This window comes from Lynx rufus, unplaced genomic scaffold (assembly GCF_022079265.1).
Source record: "Lynx rufus isolate CCGP_SWC_20201006 ecotype Redwood Valley unplaced genomic scaffold, mLynRuf1.p SCAF_1, whole genome shotgun sequence".
Lineage (NCBI taxonomy): Eukaryota > Metazoa > Chordata > Mammalia > Carnivora > Felidae > Lynx > Lynx rufus.
The window spans coordinates 209315610-209342184 of NW_025814823.1; the positions used below are offsets into that span (position 1 = coordinate 209315610).

The following is a 26575-nucleotide window of genomic DNA, read 5'->3' on the forward strand; positions in this document are numbered from 1 at the left end:
TATTATACTCAAATATCCGACAAACAAAGTAGGGTTCGTTTCCTCCCAGTGTGGTCCTAAATAAAGGGATGTGCATGAACCAGAGAGCGAGAGAAGATAGTAAGAGGGACTTTCAAGGGCCCTCCGAAATCCCAGCCACCTACAGATGGCCCCAGGACAGTCTTAAGGACATAGTATTAAAGGTATTTCTCTTCCTTGGTTCTCTAGAAGTCTGGCTAAGCAGTCTAAGATTACTGGTTCTCAAATATGTTTTCAAGTGAGCAGGGTGCAGAATTGGAGAAGATCCACAGTGTAGGCCTGGTAAATTCCAAGACACCCAGCCAAATAGGCAGTTTCCAGGGGCAGCAGGTTACCGTTACTCTCTCCCTCTATGCTGAGGGTGTAAATGTTAGAGAGAGGCAACTGCCCAGGCCAACAGACCAATGTCTGATTGCTTTCTAGGGAGTCCAAAGTCAGGGCACTGCACCTCTATTCCTGTTCACGTCCTCTACCCTCTACAGCTCTTAGACGCACTCATGGCTGGTCAGCATAAACGCTCAGGGAGAAGCACATTTACCCTCCTTTTCACATGGAAGCAGGGAGAATGCAAATAAGACCCGCTGAACTAAACAGTCATTCCAGAGCTCCATCCATTGTGGCGATGAGTCACCAAAGCAGCCAATGAGGGCTCTGCGAGCAGTCTAACTTAGGCAAAGGATACTTAAGGCTCAATTACCCTAAGACTGGTTATTAATCAAATACTACAGGGATTCCAAAACATGGAAAGAAGAAACAGAATTCAAAGTCAAAGGTGGGTGGGCCTTTTCTGTTTATTAATATTTATTGTGTGTGTTTAGCTAACCTTTGTAAACTTTGCAGCTAATGCGGCTCCACACTTTGTCCTGTCAAGGAAATGCATCTTAGAGCAGAGAGCTGGCCATCTGCCAAACCAAACAATCCCTGAGACAGCGGCAGGGCTGGGGAGCAAGCCTAGCTGCCACGCTGCTAACTTGTCAAACATACATACCGGGCTTTACTTAACAACAATGGGACACGTGCCTGCTAGAAACCCAACGAACTATCAGAAGACAGATGAGCTATAGTTACTTAAAGAGAGTGCATTCAATCAAGCAACCATCCACCCAAGACTTCCTTTGTCCTCTGGCCTGGAGGAGGTGCTTCTGTGGCTGGGGGTTGACACAGTTAGACTGACAGATTTCCTGAGCAATGCAGCAAACATAGGGTACATAACATGTCTGAATGGCAGGACCAGAGAAGAATATGGCACGAGAGCTACAAGGATCCAAGGAAAAGCCTTCACACCGTATCATGAGATTCAAATGGCGGAAGACTACTATAGTGCAAAGAACTAGATTCTGAAAATAGTCTGCATCTTTTAATATACTGATTTGCTTAATTAAATTAATAAAGCATTTTATTCTCACATGAATCTACTTCATCCTACCAAAACAATGCAGGTCCACTAATGGCCTCCTCTAGCTACCTAGGCTGAACTCCATTTTAGCATAAAATTAGGTTCAGTCTTGAAAGCCTACCTTCATTTTAGCATTGTAATTTGGTAGTGCAGAGTAACCACAATCTGCCCCAAAGGTACTTAACTCTAGCAGCAGCCAGAAAGAGACGGTACTAGGGCTGGAGATCATAAACAAGATGACAGGAAGGAGGTACGAGACTAATGTGCTTAATACAGAGATCTTTCTTCTCCACAGGGACCAAAGGAAAAAGAGGGCGGTGGGCTGGGGAGAAAAAGAGCACTGTGTACAAATAGCAGTATCAATATTCCAAAACAGGACTTTCGGAATTACCCCTCAGCAAAAATAAAAAGGCCACAAAAAATTCCAAATAATTTATTTCTGTGGTTTTTCTGGTTTACTTTAAGCAAAATCATGGAAGCAAATAAAGACAGGAGAAGGAAACCAATGAGAGAAATGAATTTATATTTAAGGACATAGTGGGAAGGGAACTACTAAGTATCTGGAACTTTATATTATTTAAAGTAATTGAATCCTTGCAACAACAATACTACAAAATTAGTAACGTCAGTCTCATTTCACAAGAACAAGAAACGGAGGCTTGTAGGAGGGTGTGTGACTTTCCTAAGGCCACATAACTTGTAGAGAGAGGAGCTGGGATCAGTGGGGAGGTTTTCTCAACTCCAGTGCTCATTTCCTGATACTACTTAATTATGCAAAGTCCTATTTTAGAAGATGGGGAGGAAGGGCTGTGGGAGATTTGAAATCATTCCCAAACCCACCTCAGCCAGAAGTAGAAATCTTAGCAAGTTTATATTAAAAAGCAGATGGTATAACTAAAATCATAAAGGAAAAGGCCGACTACTACCCAGGTCATAAATGTTACTATAAAAGAAATCAATGCCTGTGTAATATCTGAGGCATCTGTAATACACATATCTAAACACACCCTTATTCTACTTTACATGCTAAAAGAAGCCTAACATCCTTCATAATTTTATATCTTAAACATGATTATGATGAAACACACTTCCTGATCCTTCCCAGCTGCTGACCCACACTGTAAACCAAACTCCATCTGGTTTTTTCATGTTTGGTTTTTGTCACATAGTACACGAATGGATAAGTTAACTAGCGATCCTTTGGGAGAACAAGCATTTTTCAGAATTTTCAAATAAGGAGGCTTACACCTGTCTATGAAGGAGACGGTCCAATTGTTTTGCAGACCTGTGCAGTGGCAGCCTTGTAGTCACGGACATCCTCGGGAATACCCAGTGCATTTGAGTGGCTGCTTGGGCGCTGATTCCCAAGGCTAAGATCACAGATCAAGATGAGTCCAAAATAAACAAAAAGCAGATGAAAATGGAAAAATACTGGAGAAAGAACTTTCTTCAAATTTCACTCACCCAAGGTTTATTTCACAGAAAGAAAAACTGCTTTCTAAATTAAAATACTGAACCACAGAGGTAGAAGAGTAAGATGGGAATTCTTTATACTTTTCTAGGCTGTTTGTCCTGTCCTGCCAAAGCTCTGCTTTTCCCAAACTTGGATTATTCTGCAGTATGCATGGACCATGGGGCTCGGCCTCATCCCTCTGAAGTTCAGGAAGCAAACCTGGCGAATAAGCCTCAGTCTCCAATAAATACAACTCTTCAACACCCACCTGATCTCCATGGAGACATCCCTCAAATGGAAAAAATTAAAGACAGACATTTTCTCTGCTCTTCTAAGTCCACACCTATCCTTTTTTTCCTCCTCCAACTCCAAGGAAGCCCTACCATGAAGGCCAGACATGTGCCAACTGTCACTCTCTGCTGGAAATCTTCTCAACATTCCCCTCTTCCCTGCCCCAAATAATTTTCTGATAACCCAGATAGCATCTCAATGGTGAAAAGAAAAAAAAGGCCACACCATTTTTATAGATGTAGGGTTTGCTGCAGAAAAACCAAACAAGGAAAATGTTGCTCTATACTTGCCATAAATATCTGATAAAGATGTACAGATTATGCCTTTTAAAAACTAGCACCCAATTATCGAATTAATTCTCATCAAACCCATGAAAAATTCATTTATTAAAATCTTTTCATTTTCAGCCTATGCTCTAAAATTAAGGTAACTGTTAAAGCAACAAAAATCCGAAAACCTGGTAGTTGTCCTTGGTACTAAATGAATCACATCTGTATCTGATAATAAAAATGCCTAAAGAATGTCATCACAAGAAAAAGTTCTCAGAGAAAACGGAAGGTCTCTTGGGTAAGAAAATTAAATACAATTTTCTTCGTCTAATTCAAAACACTAATGTTAGTTCGCTCCAATCCACTTATTTGAGAAGAATTTATAAAGGCAAAGAAAGCACAAATAATGACTGAAGAAAACTGGTAATTACTCTTATTAACAACATTCTGGGAGCAGGAAATGGGAGGCTGGAAGCTGGAGTCCACAAGATGAGTGACACCTGTGGTGAAGCCCACCAGGCAAATATCCCAGCGGTCCCACACCACAGTGATCCACATAGAAGCAGCACTTACTGGAGGCACAGTCCCACAATTCTGGCAGAGCTTCCCACTGGTGGGCACAGGATAGTTCCAGGTGTGCTGAAACAGGGAGCTCCTCAGGACTGAAATGGGCCTAGGGCACGAGAGCCTTAGGCAAATCAGTTCCAGCAAAGAGGAGCCTTATCTGTTTATACCACACATTATCATTATGGGCACCAGGTTGAGAAAAAACTTCCGAAGCACTACCTAATGCCATGTCTCTCACTCTAATCTACACATACCGAGGACTCTTTATCCTTCTTCATTTATGAAGAGTTAGAGATGGCCAAGGCCGTACATGAAAAACCCACAGCTAACATCATATTCAGTGGTGAAAAACTGAGAGAAAAAAAGAGAAAAGGGTGAAAATTCAGTGGTGAAAAATTCAGTGGTGAAAAAAAAGAGAAAATCTTTCTTCTAAGATCAGGAACAAGATAAAAATGTCCACTCTCACCATTTTTATTGAACATAGTACTGGAAGTCCTAGCTATAGCAATCAGACAAGAAAAAGAAATAAAAGGCATCCACATTGGTAAGGAAAAAGTAAAACTTTTCTATTTGCAGATCACATGACATTATATATAGAAATCTCTAAAGACCACCAAAAAACTATTAGAACTAACAAATGAATTTGGTAAGGTCACAGGAAACAAAATCAATATACAGAAATCCATCACATTCCTATACACTAATAATAAAGTGGCAGAAAGAGAAATTAAGAAAACAATCTCATTTAAATTGCACCCAAAATAACAAATTACCTAGAAATAAGCTTAACCAAAGAGGGGAAAGACCTTTATTTTGAAGTAAAAAACAGTGATGAAAGAAATTAAAGATGACACAAACAAATGGTAAGATGTTCCATGCTCATGGAGTGGAAGAAAAAACATTGTTAAAATGTCCACATTACCTAAAGCAATCTATGGATTTAATGCAATCCCTATCAAAACACCAACAGCATTCTTCACAGAACTAGAACAAAGAATTCTTAAAATGTGTATGGAACCACCAAAGACCCCAGATAGCCAAAGCAATCTTGAAAAAGAGGAACAAAACCGGAGGTATCACAATCCCAGATATCAAGATATACTACACCAAGCTGCACTAATCAAAACAGTATAGTACTGGCACAAAAATAGACACATAAATCAAGAGACCAGAATAAAGAGCCCAGAAGTAAATCCATAATTATACGGTCAATTAATCTTCAACAAAGAAGTCGAGAATATGCAATGGGGGGAGAAAAAAACAGTTTCTTCAACAAATAGTGCTGGGAAAACTGGATAGCTACATGAAAAAGAAATGAAACTGGACCCCCTTCTCACACCATATACAGAAATAAACTCAAAGTGGATTAAGGACCTAAATGTGAGACCTGAAACCATAAAAATCTTAGAAGAGAGCACAGGGAGAAATTTCTCTGACACTGGTCATGGCAACATTTTTCTAGATATGTTTCTTAAGGCAAGGGAAACAAAAGCAAAAACAAACTATTGGGTCTACATCAAAACAAAAAGCTGCTGCACAGCAAACTATCAATAAAACTGAACAACAACCTACTGAATGGGAGAAGATATTTGCCTATGACATATCTGATAAAGAGTTAGTATCCAAAATACATAAAAAACTTATATAACAACACTCAAAAAACAATCTGATTAAAGAATGGGCAAAGGACTTGAACAGACATTTTTCCAAAGAAGACATGTAGATGGCCAAAAGACACATGAAAAGATGCTCGATATCACTCATCATCAGGGAAATGCAAATCAAAACCACAATGAGATATCACCTCATACCTGTCAGAATGACTAAAATCAAACACACAAGAGACAACAAATGTTGGTGATGATGTGGAAAAAAATATACCCTTACTCACTGTTGGTGGAAATGCAAACTGGTACAGTTTTGAGGAACTTGAGGTTCCTCAAAAAATTAAAAATATAATTGCCGTATCATCCAGTAATTCCACTACCTAGGATTTACCCAAAGAAAATGACAACACTAATTCAAAAAGATATACGCACCCCTATGCTTATTGCAGCATTATTTACAATAGCCTAATTACGGAAGCAACCCAAGTGCCCATCAAAGGACGAATGGATAAAGAAGATGTGGTATATATATACAATGAAATACTACTCAGCCATAAAAAAGAATGAAGTCTTGCCATTTGCAACAACATAGAAGGATCTTCAGGGTATAATGCTAAGTGAAATAAGTCAGTTGGAGAAAGACAAATACTATGACCCCACTCATAAGTGAAATTTAAGGAGCAAAACAAACCAGCAAAGATAAAAGGAGACAAACCAGAGTTAAGAGTCTCTTAACTATAGAGAACAGATGGTTACCAGAGGGGAGGTGGGTGGAGGATAGGTGAAAGAGATGATGGGGATTAAGAGTATACTTCTCCTGATGAGCACTGAGTAACATAAAGAATTAAGTCACCATATTGTACACCTGAAACTAATACAACACTGTGTGCTAACTACACTGGAATTAAAACTTTAAAAAAGATAGAGATGGGCATAAAGATAATAACCATACATCCTCTTCTTATATGAATAAACAAAGAACAAGTGGATAAAGCTGTTAAATCCCTAACTACAAGATAAGAAATATACATAATTAGATCTTGGAAATCATCAAGTATGTAAACCCTCTCCCCCCTCCCCCCAAATAAAGGAAAAACTCAATGTTCAAAAATGAACTATACAGGATATGTAAAGCACTATTTATCTTAATATAGTATGGGTAAAGATGTTTTACTAATCATACTCTTTTACTTAGTCCTTTGGGGGTCTCGCAACCCCTCCTCATTCATGACATAGCATTATCTATCACTCCAAAAAAGAAAAAAACAACACTATCCTGGGATATGTGTTAATTATAGACTCCTTTCTTCCTCACACTATATATAATTGTGGGAGTTTGGCCAGAGTTCCAACAGAACAGCTGGAAAACTTGTTACCAAAGATCGTTCATCAAATTCAGGTTGGGAGAGGAAAAACTGTCACAGAATGTCCTACAAGACATGAAGCCTTTCACTGGTCTGCTATCAGTGGGAAGTAATACAGTGTTGGGGTTAGACAACAGAGCACTAGTCATTAGTGCATTATATGTTTCCACATTGTATAAAGAATAGTGTGTCATTCTCAACACCTTTAAACATCTATAAAATCAAGTTCTCTGGCTATTCGGGGTCTTTGTGGTTCCATACAAATTTTAGGATTGCTTGTTCTAGCTTCGAGAAGAATGCTGGTGCAATTTTGACTGGGATTGCACTGAATGTGTACAGTGCTTTGGGTAGTATTGACATTTTAACAGTATTTATTCTTCCAATCCATAAGCATGGAATGCTTTTCCATTTCTTTGTATCTTCTTCAATTTCCTTCATAAGCTTTCTATAGCTTTCAGCATACGGATCTTTTACATCTTTGGTTAGGTTTATTCCTAGGTATTTTATGATTCTTGGTGCAAGTGTGAATGGGATCAGTTTCTTTATTTCTCTTTCTGTTGCTTCATTATTGGTGTATAAAAATGCAACCGATTTCTGTACATTAATTTTGTATCCTGCGACTTTGCTGAATTCATGTATCAGTTCTAGCAGACTTTTGGTGGAGTCTGTTGGGTTTTCCATGTAGAGTATCACGTCATTTGCAAAAAGTAATATTGAAGAAAACCAAAGTGGGAGGCATCACAATCCCAGACTTTAGCCTCTACTACAAAGCTGTAATCATCAAGACAGCATGGTATTGGCACAAAAACAGACACAAGGACCAATGGAATAGAATAGAGACTCCAGAATTGGACCCACAAATGTATGGCCAACTAATCTTTGGCAAAGCAGGAAAGAATATCCAATGGAAAAAAGACACTCTCTTTAACAAATGGTGCTGGGAGAACTGGACAGCAACATGCAGAAGGTTGAAACTAGACCACTTTCTTACACCATTCATAAAAATAAACTTAAAATGGATGAAAGACCTGAATGTGAGACAGGAAACCATCAAAACCCTAGAGGAGAAAGCAGGAAAAAACCTCTCTGACCTCAGCCGTAGCAATTTCTTGCTTGACACATCTCCAAAGGCAAGAGAATTAAAAGCAAAAATGAACTATTGGGACCTCATGAAGACAAAAAGCTTCTGCACTGCAAAGGAAACAATCAACAAAACTAAAAGGCAACCAACGGAATGGGAAAAGATATTTGCAAACGACATATCAGACAAAGGAATAGTATCCAAAATCTGTAAAGAACTCACCAAACTCCACACCCGAAAAACAAATAATCCAGTGAAGAAATGGGCAGAAGACATGAATAGACACTTTTCTAAAGAAGACATCCAGATGGCCAACAGGCACATGAAAAGATGCTCAATGTCACTCCTCATCAGGGAAATACAAATCCAAACCACACTGAGATACCACCTCATGCCGGTTAGAGTGGCTAAAATGAACAAATCAGGAGACTATAGATGCTGGAGAGGATGCGGAGAAACGGGAACCCTCTTGCACTGTTGGTGGGAATGCAAACTGGTGCAGCTGCTCTGGAAAACAGTGTGGAGGTTCCTCAAAAAATTAAAAATAGACCTACCCTATGACCCAGCAATAGCACTGCTAGGAATTTACCCAAGGGATACAGGAGTGCTGATGTATGGGGGTACTTGTACCCCAATGTTTACAGCAGCACTTTCAACAATAGCCAAATTATGGGAAGAGCCTAAAAGTCCATCAACTGATGAACGGATAAAGAAATTGTGGTTTATATACACAATGGAATACTACGTGGCAATGACAAAGAATGAAATATGGCCTTTTGTAGCAACGTGGATGGAACTGGAGAGTGTTATGCTAAGTGAAATAAGTCATACAGAGAAAGACAGATACCATATGTTTTCACTCTTATGTGGATCCTGAGAAACTTAACAGAAGACCAGGGGGGAGGGGAAGGGGGAAAAAAAGTTACAGGGAAGGAAGGAGGCAAACCATGAGAGACTCTTAAATACTGACAACAAACTGAGGGTTGATGGGAGGGTGGGAGAGAGGGGAAAGTGGGTGATGGGCATTGAGGAGGGCACCTGTTGGGATGAGCACTGGGTGTTGTATGGAAAACAATTTGACAATAAATTATATTTAATGTAAAAAAATAAAGTTTTTCTTTTCTGATATTTTGTAAAGGAGTCAAGTATTTTTCTTCTTCAGGGTTGTACTATCAAGTGGCTAATTCTTCACTCAGTTTTGTCGTTCATGGTAATCGTATCTATACAAGGAAATATAAATAAGTTTAAATACCAATTAAATAAAATCCCAAACTCTCATGTAGAGAAGGGAAAAAAATGTTTCTATTTAATCAAAAGGGTAATACTGACTTTTGCTACTGTTTTTACTTGTCCAGAAATGGAAGCAAAACAGTAAACAGAAAACATTTCTTTGAAACTGCTGACACCAGTAAGTAGCAGATGCCTTTTAATATAGCATGTTACAGGGTTAAATGCCACTAGAAAATGAGTAAACTATTAAACTGAACAAGCCCTCCTTTTGGTTCTCATTCTTTCGCTTTCCATGATTTATGAAGTCTAAAGTAGCATGTGATTGCCACTTCAACTCAATATAACTCTAAAAATGAGATCATTTCACACAGATTCTCAAATAGATAATTACAGGAAAGGCATCTCACTATAGACTTTGAATGTGAATTCCTATAGCAACCATTATTTCAAAGAAGAGCATGGCTGAAAAGAGAGTATCAGAGATAAGAGAAATGTTGAGAAAATATGAGCCACAAGGAAATGTTTAAAAAAAAAAAACCAACTAAGTTTGGTTCCCTTAGACAAGACTGAACAGAAACTTTATAAGAGGAAACAGAGGATGTTGGCCAGCTGTTCTCCAACTCCATGAGGACTGGAATAAAGGATGTGGGCTCTAAGCATACGAATGTGAGGCTAAACTACAGAGGAAAAAGAAAATGATCTGATGGTAAGAGATTTCAACAGGAATGAACTCTTTGGGAGGGCTGCAAAATCTTCTCTTAAGAGTAAGTCTAAATTTCATATAAAAGAGGTAAGCTGTGGTTTGCAGAACAGGAGACAGATTCTGGAAGATCATATTGAGAAACTGAACAAAGTATGCTTGATGCCAGATGGCAGCTAATTAAGCAAAAGCCAGGAGCTTTGCCTGTGGCGCAGTTATGTCAAGGGAACATGCCACCAGAATAGGAGAAGGGACCTACACCAAGATCAATGGCAGTATTTTACTTCCTACAATATGAATGTCCTCACAAATGTGCAGGAATCTTAGAAGCTTCCTCCTAAGTCACATCTACTGCAATCTGTACTACTTCATTATGCATTTTCCATTACCATTGTCATTTTTTTAATGAAAAAAAAAAAGAAAAAAGAAAAGAACTGGTTTGGGTGAGACAAAGGAAACATTCCACTCAGTCCTCCCTCCGAACACAGTTATAGAAGACAGAAGGCATGGAACACCTACTCGAGGACTCTGAAAAGTAAATAGTATAGGTGGATTGGGGAATTAGTCCCAAATTCAAAGCATCACTGAAGCAGAAGTGAGTTTACCATTTCCCTCATTCTGGTACTTCCTCCATCCCCCACCCCAAATCTGTGATGCACAAAAATATCAAAATTTGAAAAAGACAGGTGAGTCCAACTCAGGTTTCCTTTTGCCTTAAGCTTTAATACAGCTTGGCACAGCACTGTTATTCATCCCACTTTTGTTTAAAACACTGGTATATTATTCATCCTGGATTTTTTGCATTAATTTTCATTTTTTATAATGTTGCATTAAAATGTCATTTATCTTGGGGTGCCTGCGTGGCTCAGTCAGCTAAGCGACTGACTTCGGCTCAGGTCATGATCTCATAGTTCATGGGTTCGAGCCCTGCGTTGGGCTCTGTGCTGACAGCTCAGAGCCTAGAGCCTTGCTTCACATTCTGTGTCTCCCTCTCTCTCTGTTCCTCCCCTGCTTGTTCTCTGTTTCTCTCTGTCTCTCAAAAATAAATAAACATTAAAAGAAAAAAAATTTTTAAATGTCATTTATCTTGATTACTGAGTTATTTGGCACCTCCTTAAATTTTGTGCTTGAGCCTGGCCCTAGTCCAGGCCCTGCCTCAACTTAATGCCTCCCCCCATTTCATCAAACATTTAGCCCAAACTGGACCACCAGACCTAAATATAAGGCATAAAATGTTTAGAAGAAAATCTGGGTGATCTGGGGTCAGTCAAGGAGCTCTTAGACATGACACCAAAAGTACACTCTATAAAGAAAAAACTGATAAGTTAGGTTTTATCAACATTAAAATCTTTTGCTTTGTAAAATACACAACTAAGAAAAAGAAAAAAATAAGCAACAGACTAGGAGGAAATATTTGCAAATATCCTAAAAAGAACTTAACCTAAAAAGAACTTGGTGTCTAGAATAGATAAAGGACTCTGAAAACTTAACAAGAAGAACACAAACAACCTTGGTTTAAACCTGATTTAAAGAATTTCAAAAAAATTTGAAAAACTGGTGCTTCAACAACACAGAGTTTTGGTGGGGATATTGAGCAAGTGGAAAACAAATACACCGATGGTAAAAATGCAACACGGTGCTGTTAATCGGAAGAACAGCTTGGCATTTTCTTTTAAAAATAATCACATACTCACTGTATGACCTAGGAAGCCTACTCTTAGGTTTTTACTCTAGAGAAATGAATGAACTGAGATATGAATGCTTATGGCAGCTCTATACATAATCTCTAAAAACTGGAAACAATCACATGTCCTGCAGTAAACTGTGCTATCCCCACACAGTGGAATACTACTTGGCAATAAAATGTAACAACCAAATCAATATACACCATGACCTGGATGAATCTCAAAAGCATTCTGCCAAAAGATGTTGGTCTAAGAAGGTTATACAATATGAATCCATATAGAAGACAAGTTCTCGAAAAGGTAGTACTACAGTGGAGCACAGATCAGTGAACGCTAGGGGTTAGGAGAGGGGGGCAGGGGAGGCAGCGAGTGAGTGACCCCAGAAGCAGAGCACAAAGAAGTGTTTTGGGGGTGATGGAGCTGTTCTGTACCCTGACTGTGTTGATGGTGGCTACATAAATCCATACATGTGTTAAAAATCACAGAACTGAACATTTTTTAAAAGGATAGATTTTATTGTATAATTTTCAAAAATAATAACAATGAGTCAGCACTAAATTAGCTCTTATCATTTTCCTTACTTAAAAACAGTGAACGACTTGATAAGGCAAATATTACCAAAACATCAGGGATTTCTTTACTATTTGCATGTGCCTACAGATGAGTACTCAACTGTATTCTTCAAGTCCTGAGAACTACTGTCCTGGAACATCCACAACATGATAGTTTTATCCACAACGAGAAGTAATTTCATCAAGTCTTACTGATACCAGCACCCCCTTGGACACTGTGAAGCTAACAGCTAACTTAGCAGGGGACTCCAGCTGAGGTCCAAGTTTACGTATGTATGTATGTGTGTATGTATGTATGTGTGTGTATGATATGTATGTATGTATTTGCAGAAAGAGTGGGGGAGAGAGGCAGAAGGACAGAGAGAGTGAGAGAGAGAGAGAGAGAGAGAGAGAATATTCACAGGCTCCATCCTCAGCAAGGAGCCCAATGTGGGGCTCAAGCCCACAAACTGTAAGATCATAAACTGAGCCAGATCAAGAGTTGGACGCTCAACCAACTGAGCCACCCAGGCACCCCGGTCCAGTACTGTTTAAATTGAACTCTCATAAGTATGCTGCTTGCCTCAAGAAATAATTTAGTAATCCAAACCACAGAAGCAGCCAAAATGCAATATTGTTTTTCATCATAGCCCAATGGCATACCTTTTCTTCAGTGATTAAAGAAAATACTCCTACAGAAAGTAGTAGGTGCTGATCATTGTGCATCCTGACAATAAGACACTGTCCTAATGGCCATGTTGGAAATTAGCTCTTGACCCTAAAAAAGGTAGTGCTAGAGAAAGAACCATGTAACTGTTGTACTGGCAAATTTACATTAAAACTGCATCATTTTCTACTTACTCCCAAGTTCTTCATCAAGTATTCATACATCTCGGAAGACCAGGAAACGACCAGTGCTCATGTACCCTGCCTTCCTGTTCCCAAAGAGCAAATGCTCCAAAGACCTATGTTGAATATACTGTCTTATCACTTGGCTGTTGGGAAATACACATATTTTACTAAGTACAAATATGTTAATCAGTATCCATAGAGAATCTGCATTGTTTAATCCTCCCAAGAAAGTGAATTACAGCAAAATTTCATTAAGCTGATGCTGCTTTATTCAAAATAATACATAATTCAAAGCAACTGCTATTCCCTAGTCAACCAGCTGCCTGATTACTCTTTAATAAAAATCAGATAATGGAAAGCTAGTTAAACTCAAAGCCCATTTTTTCCATCCCCTGAGCTTCACATTAGGAAGGTTTCACTGTATTTTAGAAGGCAGATAAATGCCAAATATAATTTTTCTTTTGAGTTTATTTTCAGTTGGCATTCACAATGTCAATAGCTCCATTTTCCTCTGTGTACTATTACCTGTATGATCTTGGCTGGGCAAAGACACTGCTTGACTCCTTTATTTCTAGAAAACACTTAAAGAGGTGCAATTCTGCCTGAGCTGGAATCTTCTATCAGTGAGACAGATCATTAGTCTACTCCCAGTATGAAATGAAAGAAGAGAGGAGTTGTTCAATTCTCCAGAGACCAGCTATCACAAGCCTAGCTTCATTAATTTGTTTGAAGTGAATTTCCAGAGTGGTTATATCCATACTCAAATGTAAGAACAAAGATACTTTCCAAAGCCATTTCTGAGGACTTCTGGAATAGCCATTAATTTGAATGACCTTTCTGCTCTCTTACATATGTACAAATAATGGAGGATGACTGTAGTCGGAATGGTCAGCATGTTCCTTACACTTATAAATTAAGATAAATAGCTAGCTAGCTTTGTGATGGGTCCATTATTTTATGGCTTTGTTATAACCATTTATTCTTTCCCTTAAATCTCTTTGGATTTAAAATATCAATACACTTTGCTAATAAAAACACAAAAATTTTTTATGTGAAATGAAAGCAGTAATACTTTCATTCTATGTTATAGGTCATTCTTTAGGTTAACAAATACAGCAATTTTCTTGGACATCAAAATTTATTAATTTAAATGTCATATGGGGAATAATCTATGTGTGACATGATTAGATATGTTATTTACTTTCTTAGTGATCTTTTCTACATTGTCAGATTTTTAGATTCAATATGTACTACATTTATAGCCAGAAAATACATTAAAATACCAAAAAGTTGGGGTGCCTGGGTGGCTTAGTTGATTGAGTGCCCAAGTCTTGATTTCAGGTCAGATCATGATCCCAGGGTTGTAGGATTGAGCCCCACATCAAGCCCATTAGACTCTTAATCTTAAGCATGGAGCCTGCTTAAGATTCTCTCTCTTCCTCCCTCTGCCCTTCTCTCCCTGCGCTCGCACTCTCTCTAAGAAACAAAGAAATAAAAAAACCCAAGAGCTAATAAGATATAGTCCTCACTGATATATATGAAGAATCAGAGCTTGCAAGTTAAGGAAAAATAATGTAAATTCAAGTTCCCATCAGAACTTCACCTAATTAAATAAAGAAGGAAACATGGCTGATATGTTTATAGAAGTGTTTTTTTTTTTTTTTCAAAAGAAATCATTTTTTTTTTTAGGGGCTCCTGGGTGGCTCAGTCGGTTAAACATCCAACTTTGGTTCAGGTCATGATTTTGTGGTCTGTGAGTTCAAGCCCCACATCAGGCTCTGTGCTGACAGCTCGGAGCCTGGAGCCTGCTTCCCATTCTGTGTCTCCCTCCCTCTCTCTGCCCCTGCCCCGCTCACACTTGCTCTCTCTCTCTCCTTCTCTCTCGCAAAAATAAATAAATATTAAAAGAAAAAAGAAACCATTTTTTTTAACACAATATGGACCTCACTTTCTCCTTAGTGTATCTAATAGACTATCTCCATAATAAGATAAATAGGTCTTAAATAAAGTATTTCTCCTTCCTTTGGTACATATATATGCTATAATTTAATTAATATAATTTTGACAATAATTATGTATTTTTCAATCAACACCCATGATAATAAGGGGCAGGAATACAGCCTGTAGTAAGTAAGTAAATAAATAAATCTGGCAGAAAAACTTCAAGTTCTCCCTATCTTTTAGGGGAAGGCCAGAGTTAATAATAAACAGAAAAGTCATTGTTTTTATTTCACTTTCCTCCATTTGATGAAGATGCAAATAATTGATAAAGTCCCAGGAAGACAGATCCAGAATATACACTTTCTCTAACTGTAGAGTTGGCTCCATGAAAAAAATTAATAATAAGAACTCAAACTGATTATACCAATTACTTGACATTCTGAGTTTCTTTCTTAAATAACATAAATGAGATATGCATAATCTAGATTTCATTTCTCACAGGAAGGGGATATTCTGGAGAACAAGTAATGGTAGAAAAGAAGCAAAAACCTTGGATAATCCTTGCTCTATACGTTCTCTTTGGTGGTTAAATAATGTTCCTAAAGATAATCAGATATGTTTTAGTCACAAATGAATCTTTTTTCTTCCTTAAAATGCTATTGTATTTCTTCTGTTGGTACTCGTATTCTCAATCAACTTTGAAATATCTAAAGCAGTTTAGCTGAAAATGAATGAACGAATGAATGAATGAATGAGTGAAATAAAGCAGTCTAGTTGAAAATACCAAAGCAAATTTCCCTTCCTTTTCCTTAAGTGGCCATATACCAGATCAGTTTGCTAGATGCTATAGCCAAGTTTTGTAAATAAAAGTTTGATTTTTTTTCCTTCTATTCCTCACTTTGTTCAGTCAATGTTCACAGAAACAGAGTTCCCTCACCAAAGCACATAAGCTAACAAATCAGAAGAATAGTCAGGATCAAGTGTGAAATTTCTGGCTTTTTGCCTTTCTACTTTTTTTCCTTAAACATTTTTTTTAGTGTTTATTTATTTATTTCTGAGAGAGAGAGACAAGAGAGAGAGTGCAGGGGAGGGGCAGAGAGAAAGGGAGAGATGGAATCCCAAGCAGGCTCCACACTGTCAGTTCAGAGCCTGATGCGGGGCTTGCACACACGAACCATGAGATCAGGACCTGAGCCAAAACCAAGAGTCGGATGCTTAACCAAATGAGCCACCCAGGCGCTCCTTCTTTTTCACTCTTTTCCTCTTTACCCAATTTCTTTTGGGTAAATTATTTCTGAAAGCAACTGAGGTGAAGAGGCTGCCATCTTAAATAATACCAGGTCAAAAAACTTTATTCCATTATGCTTGGGTTAAAGAGTATAAATGGTAATGTTAGAATAATTGTATAAATCATGTCCTTTGATTTATATTAGTTAAAAAGAGGGAAATTCTGTTAGTCATTTTATAACAAATTATAGTTTGATGAAAAATCACTAAGTTAGTAATAGACCATAACGTTATTTCAGGGCATCTCCTGAAATAACTAGAACTTTGAAAAGGTTTGAAACTGTCTATGTTTCTTCCAAACATAATTATTTTTTTATTTTTATTTTTTTTTTTCAACGTTTATTTAGTTTTGGGACAGAGAGAGACAGAGCATGAACGGGGGAGGGGCAGAAAGAGAGGGAGACACAGAATCGGAAACAGGCTCCAGGTTCTGAGCCATCAGCCCAGAGCCCGACGCGGGGCTCGAACCCACGGACCGCGAGATCGTGACCTGGCTGAAGTCGGACGCTCAACCGACTGCGCCACCCAGGCGCCCCCCAAACATAATTATTAAAAAAAAAATGATACATCATCTCCAAATTATATTTTATTCATTCTTTCTCTCCTATACTTTGATCACATAAAATAGAGTAATGGTAGCCTTTTACACAATATATAAAAGCTTAGAACCCCATCTTACACAAAAACTAAAGTGAGCTTGTAAAACTCAAGATTCAAGTTATATTCTGGAATTTATCTTAGAAAGGAGGCTAAGCACACTACCCGAATCATAAAAATTTAGATGATAAATGAGAAATGTGCACTTTTTTTAAGTTGAGTAAACACAATTGAACTACAGAGAAACATCTAAAAATAATTTTGGAATTGTAAAATGTGTATGAACATCATACAATAAAAATAGTAAATGTTAAAGAAACGTTTGTCATTTCCTAGTGAAGTGTATCTCTACGTTGAATAGAGAAAAAAATTTTTCAGAGCATATGACAATGCAGAGACTGGAATTAAAACTAGTTTTTCCTTTAAGTTTGTTTCAAAAATAAATGAGGAAAATGCAATTATTATGTTTTTAAAAGCTATTTATTGTGAAAGTTATAGTATAGTTTTTAGTTATTAGGAAACTGTATAGCTGTTAACATCCCTGACTGAAGACAGTATTTGGTTCCATATACGTGCCGAGCTTGGCATTCTAAAATATAATGATGTAGGGGTGTATTTTTTTATTTTAGAAGAGGATGTGAGAATACAATCACTAGTATTTTATTCAAGTAAATGGATTCATCTAGGATAGACCTGAAGCCACCGTTGTCTGTGCCTAGCCGAGCAAGCACACCACTAACTGCTGATAGGAAGGATGAGATGTTGTCTTTTATGTAAATTAAAACTCAACATAGTAAGTACCTTACCACAGCAGAGTGCGGTATTTCCAAAAGAAATGACTATTCTGGTTTTTAATGACAAAAACACAATAAAAGAAGAGACATTTTTGGTCCTTCTAGCAAAATGCCCACCCTCTTTATCCATTCCAAAGAATACACTTATTTTCTTACATTCCAAGAAGACTTAAAACTTCAGAAAATAAATCAAAGAGACATTTTAAAGTTCCTTTAACATAACATTCTACTTACTATGTAAACAAACACAGTGCTGTCTGGGACAGGGGGTGGGGATGGGGCGGCCTGGGCAGCTCAGTCACGGTTAAGCGTCCAACTCTTGATTTCGGCTCAGGTCATGGTCTCAGGGTTCAGTTTGTGAGATGGAGCCGGGGTCGGGCTCTGTGCTGATAGCACACAGAGTCTGCTTGGGATTCTCTCTCTCTCCCTCTCTTTCTCTGCCCCTCCCCTGTTTGTGTGCTCTCTCTCTCAAAAACAAACTTCAAAAGAACAAAACAAACAATGCTGTCTAATATTAAGAACAAAAATGCAAACAAATCTTAAATCAATTATGTAAAAGACCACTTTAAAGTGCCATGGCTTTGTCCCTATTGGAAGTTTTCTCTTCACCCATCTATTAATATGGATCTGAAAATCTGTTTTCTGACTTTTCTAACATAATTCAATATAAGGTACAATCCATTTACTTAATGACCATTCTCTTTTGTTTGCTTCTCTTCATTTGCTCATCCCTTAAAATTCAGGTTTCCTAGGGCTCATATTCTCCATCCTTTGTGCCTTAAACTAATCAGCAGCCACTATTTCAACTACAAAACTGCAAATATTTCTCCCAAAACTGTGTCTTCTCTTAGGCACCAAACCCATGTACCTATCTGCCTACTATCTCCACCCAGACATCCTGCTGGCATTTCAAGCTCAACATATCAACAATGCACTATATTTCTTCCAAATTCTGCTTTCTTTTCTTTTTCTTTCTTTTTTAATCTCAGAGAATACTGACCCAGTTTCCCAAGTAATAAACCTCAGCCTTCATACACAAATGAAATCTTATAAATCTAACCTTCACACTTCAGTAAAAATTAACTGTTCTAAAGCCTAAATCTGATTGTGTCATTCCGATGTTTTAAATAAACAAACAAACAAACAAACAAACAAAGACAAAGTCACCTTCTTATTATGGCATACAAGATCAGGTTACTTTTCCATCTCTCCTGCCTCACTCTTTAAGACACACTTGCGCTCTCCAGTATGCATTACACGTACTTCTCCAGGATACCATTCACTTATTCAATAACTATTGATTAAATACGGCCTGCATGTCTGTCAGTTCTAAGCACTGAGGATATCACAGCAAACACAACAACGTTTCTGCTCTAGTGGGCTTACATCCTGGTGGAAGAACACAGATAAAACAAATAAACATACAATAGATGCAATGGCCGTAAGGGCTATGGAGAAAAAGATCTAGCTAGAAAAGCAACTCAGAGCAACACAGCAAATGGCATGTTCTATATACTACAAAAACCTAGTGTGTCTTAAAAGTGCAATCACACATCCCTTAATTTATTTAGGTTTCAATTTTAATTATACTTTAAAACCACAACACCATGAGTAATCCTGAAATGTACAGTCATTGAGAGGCATAACAGAACATGGCTTACTTCTGGAACAACCAATTATAATAATTTTATTTTTTGAGATTAAAGTTGATAGAGTCAAGAGTGTTTGCTTTGATTCTAGCATTTTAGTTGGCTCTTGGCTGTACCCCCAAAAAATTATTATTAGTGCTGGCACATTTCAAATTATGTCATGAGATTAGAATCTATAAAACCCAAGTACTCATCTAGAATTAGTCTCATTGTTATTTCATTGTCTCTAACTATACCATGGTTTCAAATTTAGGGCCTACAAATTAAGACTCCATAGTAATACTAGAGCATTAGAGACAGGAGCTTTTTACTGGTGATTTAAAAACAGTTGTTCAATTGTCTGAATCATTTAAGTACATAATATGTCCCAACTGTTTACAAAGAGCTGAAACAACTGGAGAAGCCTACATTAAGGGCACTGTTTAAGATATAGGATATTGCTAAAGGATTTGACAGTGAGCCAAAGGAAACTTACAGACATTAACTGGTCTGTTTCATATTCAGAAAATAACAATGACTTACCTTACTATCGAAATAATAATACATACTTTAGAAGACTATAAAGGAATTCAGATTTTCCTCTGGGAAACTTCACTATTACTGCATCACATACAGCTCCAGTCTCAGGACAGGAATGAATGAATCAATGAACCAGTGCACGCATGCTGGAGTTTTAGTGCTTTTATAAATATGTAAAGAAAACTAGTGGATTTTTTTTTTTTTAGATAGCAGAAGTTAAATCTGAAATGTTTTAAGCTTCCAAATAACTAAATAGAAATTGAGCTCAGCGGAAACTCAGTCTTACAGCAATGACAATTCTGGCAAGCCAAATTCTGTCAAAGATTTCGTGGTTTAGGAAACGATGACACAATTCATCACTTTCTGAGGGCATAACTTTCATTTCTGTCCACAATCCCTGAATCTTCACAAACATGCACACTGTGGGACACTCGTTTCTACAGCCTACATAATAATTAGGTTAGCTTCTGCTCTCTTCAAACTGGTTGCCAGAGGGGCAAACATCCTCAGCCCAGCTGAAATTATGACTGAAGTGTGACAGACCCATAGGAAATACTGGGTCAAAGGAAGGGAAAGGGTAGATCAGCCAATCTGCACCAGTCTAATAATTCCTGTGCCGGAGAAAAAAAGCAACTACCATTGCACTGTAAGGGCCAGGGCTTATGTTCTATTTAAAAACTAAAACCAAAACAAAAGATGACTAAGAGGCAAACTTCACTTCATTCTCAAGGCTGAGAAGAAAAGAATTTACATACCGCATCTGTGATGTCTATTTCATACACCCTTTGGAAAGTCCGGCGCTCAAAGAAAACAAGTTTGCCGCTGCCACATCCCCTTTGAACAGATGTCCCAGTGACCACGAGTTTATCATCTGGACTGAAACAGCAGTCAGTCCTACAGACAAAAAACAGTATATAAGCATAAGCTTATGACCCTACAACAGTGAGTTAAATACAGTATAAACAACACCATTGTAATAAGAAGTAACTCTTATAGAGGGCTTACAGTAACTCAAGCACTTATTTTTTTGTTTGTTTAATTTTCACAATAATCCCATGAGGTAGATATTATTATTCCCATTTTACCGATGAGGAAACTGAGGCAGAGAAAGATTAAATAAACCTTGCCCAAGATCACAAAAGTAAGTGGTGCAGCTGGGATTCGAACTTAGGCAGTCTGATTCCAGAATGTGTGCTTTTAACTTCTACATGCTATATGTTTTAATGTAAAGGAAGTATGGGAAAAACTCAATTATAGACACTGACGGTACTATAGACAAATAGACATTGTATGACTAATGTCTAAGCAGTGATTATTTTGTCCAGTTTTGGAACTATGTTTTTTATCACCACTAACCACCATCCCCAAATAATTTGAGGTTTGTCAAGTCAAGCACCATGAAATGAGGAGCAGGTTGGACCGCTGGAACCTGACTGATGGCTAGAATTCAACAGTTCTTGTTATTAGAGATCTGGCCACCTGATTGTGAATAGTCTAAGACATGATCCAAAGAAGTCATGCAGTTAGCATAGCTTACAGCAGGCATAATAGTTCAAAAAAGTCTCATCAGCTATAAATTCATGTTTGTTTGTCCATCTGTTTGTCTTAACAGATAAATGCCATGGGCAATGGACCGCGCTAGAATTAGTGCTCTGCTATTACACTGTTTCCTGCACTTGGCGCCTCCATCAACTTCACGCTCTCCCTGTTGGTCATTATTTAACACAGATGTGAAATTTTATTTCTACATAAATAGAAACTTTTGCTTAGGCACCAACTGTAGGACTTAAAGTTCAAATCCCACCTCAGCTGCCTCAGAAAAATCTTTACGTGTTTCAGTTGTCAACGTAAGACAATGGAGAGAACAGTGTTCAGCTACCTCGAGCAGGATGTTCTGACCAAGTGAAGGATAGTGAATTATTGACTGGAATTGAGATAAGAAAAATTGAGAAAACAATATATAATAATGCTCAGTAACTATGGAAAATTGCTTTGATGGAATGGGATTCAAATTTTAAAAGACAACAATATGGAGGTTTACCCTGTCATTTATACATATTAAAAAAAAAACAACTCAATCCCTTAAAATATTTTTACTGCCCCAAGACCTATGTGTGTATACACATAAACACACAAATACAAATACATGAACATACATCATTTCAACTTCCAAAGAATTTTATGGTCTGAAGAATGTGCAAATGAAAAGAAAAAATAAAATGCATCTTCAAAAACAGATTTCAAATACTCTTCATATTTCTTTTTAGAAGACATACGATATAAATTAACATTAAGGTGAAGAAATTTCTTGTTCATTCTCTTATGTTTATCAATTATTTAAAATACGCTACTTACATTGGGAACATGGTAGGAAGACCCGAGGCTGAAAAAAGTGGCTTATTAAACTGTCGAATGTCCCATAATTTCAATGTATCATCACCTAATAGAGGAAAGAAAAAGAAAAGACAGAAAGTGCATTGTGCAAAAAGAACTAGTTCCAAGCTTAGAGTTTGCTAACCTTAGTGTATAACTATAGGAAGGAAAGAAAGAAAAAAAAAAGAGAAAGAAAGAAGCACATAAGTGTTTTACTTTTTTAACTGTTTGAGGAGTTTGAAAGTAGTAGATGTGAGAACAGTAGAAAGATATATGATAATGAACTGGTCTCCTAGAAATAAATTTTCCAACTGATGTAGCATCTGTAGGCTAGAAGGAACCCTGGAGAATCTACTCTAAGGAGTGATTTTACAGCAGCTGGCAGTTCCCCTAAGGTACAGTTGAGCATAACCTGACTGCTTAAGAAGGTATTAATTTAACAACCATCAGGACTGAAAATAGTTCAATTCACAACAGATTCTTTCTCCCGTTGGTGTGTAGATGAAGCTATCCATTAACATTAATGAGGGTGAGCCATGTGATTCCCTTCCCTCCAGTGTAACTCCACCTGTGGCTATCACTCTTCACTTTGCTGGGGAGTACAGCTTTTCCAAGCTCTTTAAAGTATAATGGATATTCTTCTAAGAATCACTTTTTTATATTTCTATAGGGCTACTAACTAATATTCTTGACCGGAATGAAAGCCAAAACTCATATAAGTAATGTCTTTGCTGCTCTTTTTCCCCCATGTCCACAGCTGAGACCCGCCTCAACCCCTTGGGTCCAATAAGGAATCAATATCAGGTGCAACTGAGGTGAGTGGAGAGTTCAATAAAAGTCTCCCCTCTCTCCCAAGTGACTCTTCCTCTGAAACACAACTTTTGGCAGGTGCACTAATCCACAACTGGCTGGACTGGGGTCCTGCTTATATTGGAAGAACTTTGTAAGATTCACCTTTTTGCTTTTAGTCTTGAAAAAAAAAAAAAGATTACATATCCTCACAATTCTCAAACAGTAAAAAAAAAACATTAATCTGCATTAAAGAGTTTAGCTAAACTGGCAGTTTCTGGAACTAGCAGGGACATCTTACAACACCCAGGGACTCTGCTGAATTGACTTCCATCTGTCATATTCTATACACTCAGGAAGAAAAAGGATGGAATATAGTATACATGTTGTGTTGGCAACATGGTACCCAACAGCTATTACAGGATGGAAGGGGAAGGTAAGAATTATCACCAAAATGGCTTTGACTGAAATGGAATTAGTCCTATACTTCTAGTACTTAACAACTGGGTTGGGGCTGGCCTGTTTTAGAATCCTCTGAGAAGAATTTTCAAACTACACTTCTCTTATTCCCCTCTTGTCTCCCCACTGCACGTTGGAGATTTGGGTACACCTTCTAAAGGGGCAAGAGTAAATGTGAGAATTTCTAGGTGAAACATTTATCATTTGAAAAACTTTCCCAGAAGATTCAGATATAGACTCTTGGGGTAAGAACCACTATTTGTAAGTAAAGAGTACACATAGTTTTAATTAAGAGTCATCTCAGGACTTGAACAGGTTAGAATTGATAAACCAAAATACGTATTTTATAATACCCACCTTTTCCATATTTACCATAAATAGAAAATACATATACATGTGCTTTGATTTTTTACAATTATGTAAATAAGGGTAGTTTGGATATAATAGAGAAGGCTTCCTCAGAGGACAGAGAACCTGAATACAGTCCCCGAGGTACACAGACATGGAATGGCTGAACTGAGTGAAAGCTGTACCAAGTCTCTCCATCTCCCCCTCACTCCCACTACTCTCTACACCAGGTTGCAAATTCTTGCAGGAAAGGAACTCTGCCTATGATGTTCACATTGTATACCCAGCACCTAGCATAATGGTAACTCAGAGTAGTTACTCAATATAGTAGTTGATGGAGTGAATGAATGACTGAATGTAGTGTTGCTAGATTAACATGGCCTATGGAATAAAGACTAAATCCTTTATTTGATATTTAAAGCCATCTGTAACATGGCTCCCACCTACTTACTCTGCTGTTTCTTTCCCTCCCCACAAATGGGCCTCCAGGAAGATCCTCAGTCATGTCCCATACTTCACGTAATGCTTTACTCATAAGCCGTCCTTACTATTCTCTTATCTCCTTCAGTTAACACTTAGCTTATCCATGTGAGAAGGATTCAGCAAAAAGGTACAACCCATATTCAACCATATGAGTGTGGATAAGTAAACTTATAATATAGTCACATAAAACTATATAGCTATTTAAAAAATGACACCCAGGTATACAACTTTTTTTTTTTAACTGAATTGTTACAGTGTTTGAACTGGAAAAAAAAAATTAATGGTGAGCTAACAGAAGACTCTAAATTTAAAAACAGTATAGAAATACTGTAGAAAATCATCTACAAAATTCCATAAAGTAGAGGCAAAGGTCATCCTTGGAGGCTTCAAACTCTGATGGAATTTGAAGCTAAAATAAAAACTCAGGCAAAAAAGTACGTATTTTCTAAATTTGACTTGACAACTTCTAATAAAACAATTTTGCCAAATTGGATATGCATTTTAATGAAAAAGAAGACTGACAAAGTTACATTAACAAAAGCACAGCTACCTTTACTGTTAGGATATTGGTGTAACATTTATTAGGGTTAATTATGATCATTTTATATATAGAAATACATCCGAAAGAAAGTTTTTAACCTACCTCCACGAGAAGCAAGGACATTACCATCATAGGAAAAAGTCACGCAGGAAGTGTCTGTTCCTGGGTCATGAGCCTGTTTATAGTGGAATTTAGGATGAACCTGTTTGCAAAGACAAGCAAAGTGTTAATTAGCATCTCATCTGAATTCAAACAAGAACATTTCTGTGGCAAGAGTATTTTACTCTATCATCTAGAAAAGGATATATATAAAATATTAATTTCATTTGATTATAGTTTTCTTTATCCTGGAAAAAAATTCAAATAGTTTCCAAAAACATCCATTTGCTCTAATAATAAAAAAGAGATTAAGTAAGTCCCATCTTTCAGACTGCCTTCGCAAGCTCTGAGCAACACAAGATCAACTCAGTATTCAGTTCTTATAAAGCTATTGGGACCATTTCCTATAGTTATCTGAAAGAGTAATATAAATAAAAATTACAAGTGAACATATTATTTATTAAATCAAATGTATCATTGTAGGACTGCCTGGCTGGCTCAGTCAGTAAAGTGTGTGAATCTTCATCTCAGGGTTCTGAGTTTAAGACCCATGTTGGGTGTGTTGCCTATATATATGTGTGTGTATTCACTGTATTCCTAGTATATGCCAGACACTGGGCATGTGGTTGTAGGCCTTGAACTCTCTTGTATGTGCCTGTAGGATAACGTTGTTGCGGGGGAGGAGGAGGGGGAGAGGTAACCCTGCTGCAATGCTAATCATACCCTAGGCACTCCATCCTCTATGGTCTCGTCTACTTCATTCTCACAGTCCACAAGTTAAGGTTCTACTATTATCATCTCCATGTTACATTTGAGGAAACTGAACCCCAGAGACTAAAGTTCCTTATCTAAAGCCACAGAGCTGGTAAGTGCTAGAGCTGGGTACAGGACCCAGGAGGCCTGCTCTTAAACACTACTTCTTTTCTGGTGATGTGTGTTAGTAATCTTTTTACTCCTAATATTGCTTCTTCACAGGTAATGACTTCTAAAAGTAACTCTACTATACTATACTAATCCTGTCACTCAGTTATGACTCAGTAACCAGCACAGGCTAAGGGACTAGGGAGTCAGTTATCCCAGATCTACCAGGCTGGAAAATTCCACTGAATGGACAGGGACACTCCTAGTGACAACAGCATGTAGGTCTCTGCTAGGAGCCACAGATATAGGAATACAAGTGACCCCATCTCCTTTGCTCTTACCTCAACCCTAACGAGAACTGGTCACAAACCAGAGCTTCCAGCAATATCCCCGATGCCCTGTCAGTGAGCTTCCACCTAAAGGCTTCCAGTAATGAGGAGCACAGTACCTTACAAAAGCAGGCTGGATTTGTTTTTGTTTTTGTTTTTAATAATTTATAAATATTGAGTTAAATTTGTCTTCTCTCTTCCTCTGACAGTCTTAGAAATTGGTAGTAAACATGGCTATCATGCTCCTACGTCTCATGGGTACAAATGATTTGTTGATTCAACTTTTCTTTTTAACTGGGTGTCAACTGTATGGCAGACATAATGTTAAGCAGGGAAACACGAATGTGCAAAGATAAACATGGCTTCTTTCCTCAGAGAGCTGACAGACAGTCCCCTCAAAGAACACAGTTAAGCATACAAAGGGACAAGTGGTACAATGGGG

The 26575-nt window shown here is 37.6% G+C and overlaps 1 protein-coding gene across 2 annotated transcripts in view; it reads right to left on the minus strand.

Moving 5' to 3' along the window:
* WDR70 (WD repeat domain 70) overlaps nucleotides 1-26575 on the minus strand; it is a 298862-nt gene that overhangs the window by 27713 nt on the left and 244574 nt on the right. For both annotated transcript variants that reach the window (XM_047093335.1, XM_047093345.1), the window contains 3 exons: nucleotides 24947-25046; nucleotides 22207-22291; nucleotides 20607-20745 (listed from right to left, as the gene is read on the minus strand). In XM_047093335.1, the coding sequence (XP_046949291.1) occupies nucleotides 20607-20745; nucleotides 22207-22291; nucleotides 24947-25046 (324 nt within the window). The remainder of the gene's footprint in view (nucleotides 1-20606; nucleotides 20746-22206; nucleotides 22292-24946; nucleotides 25047-26575) is intronic.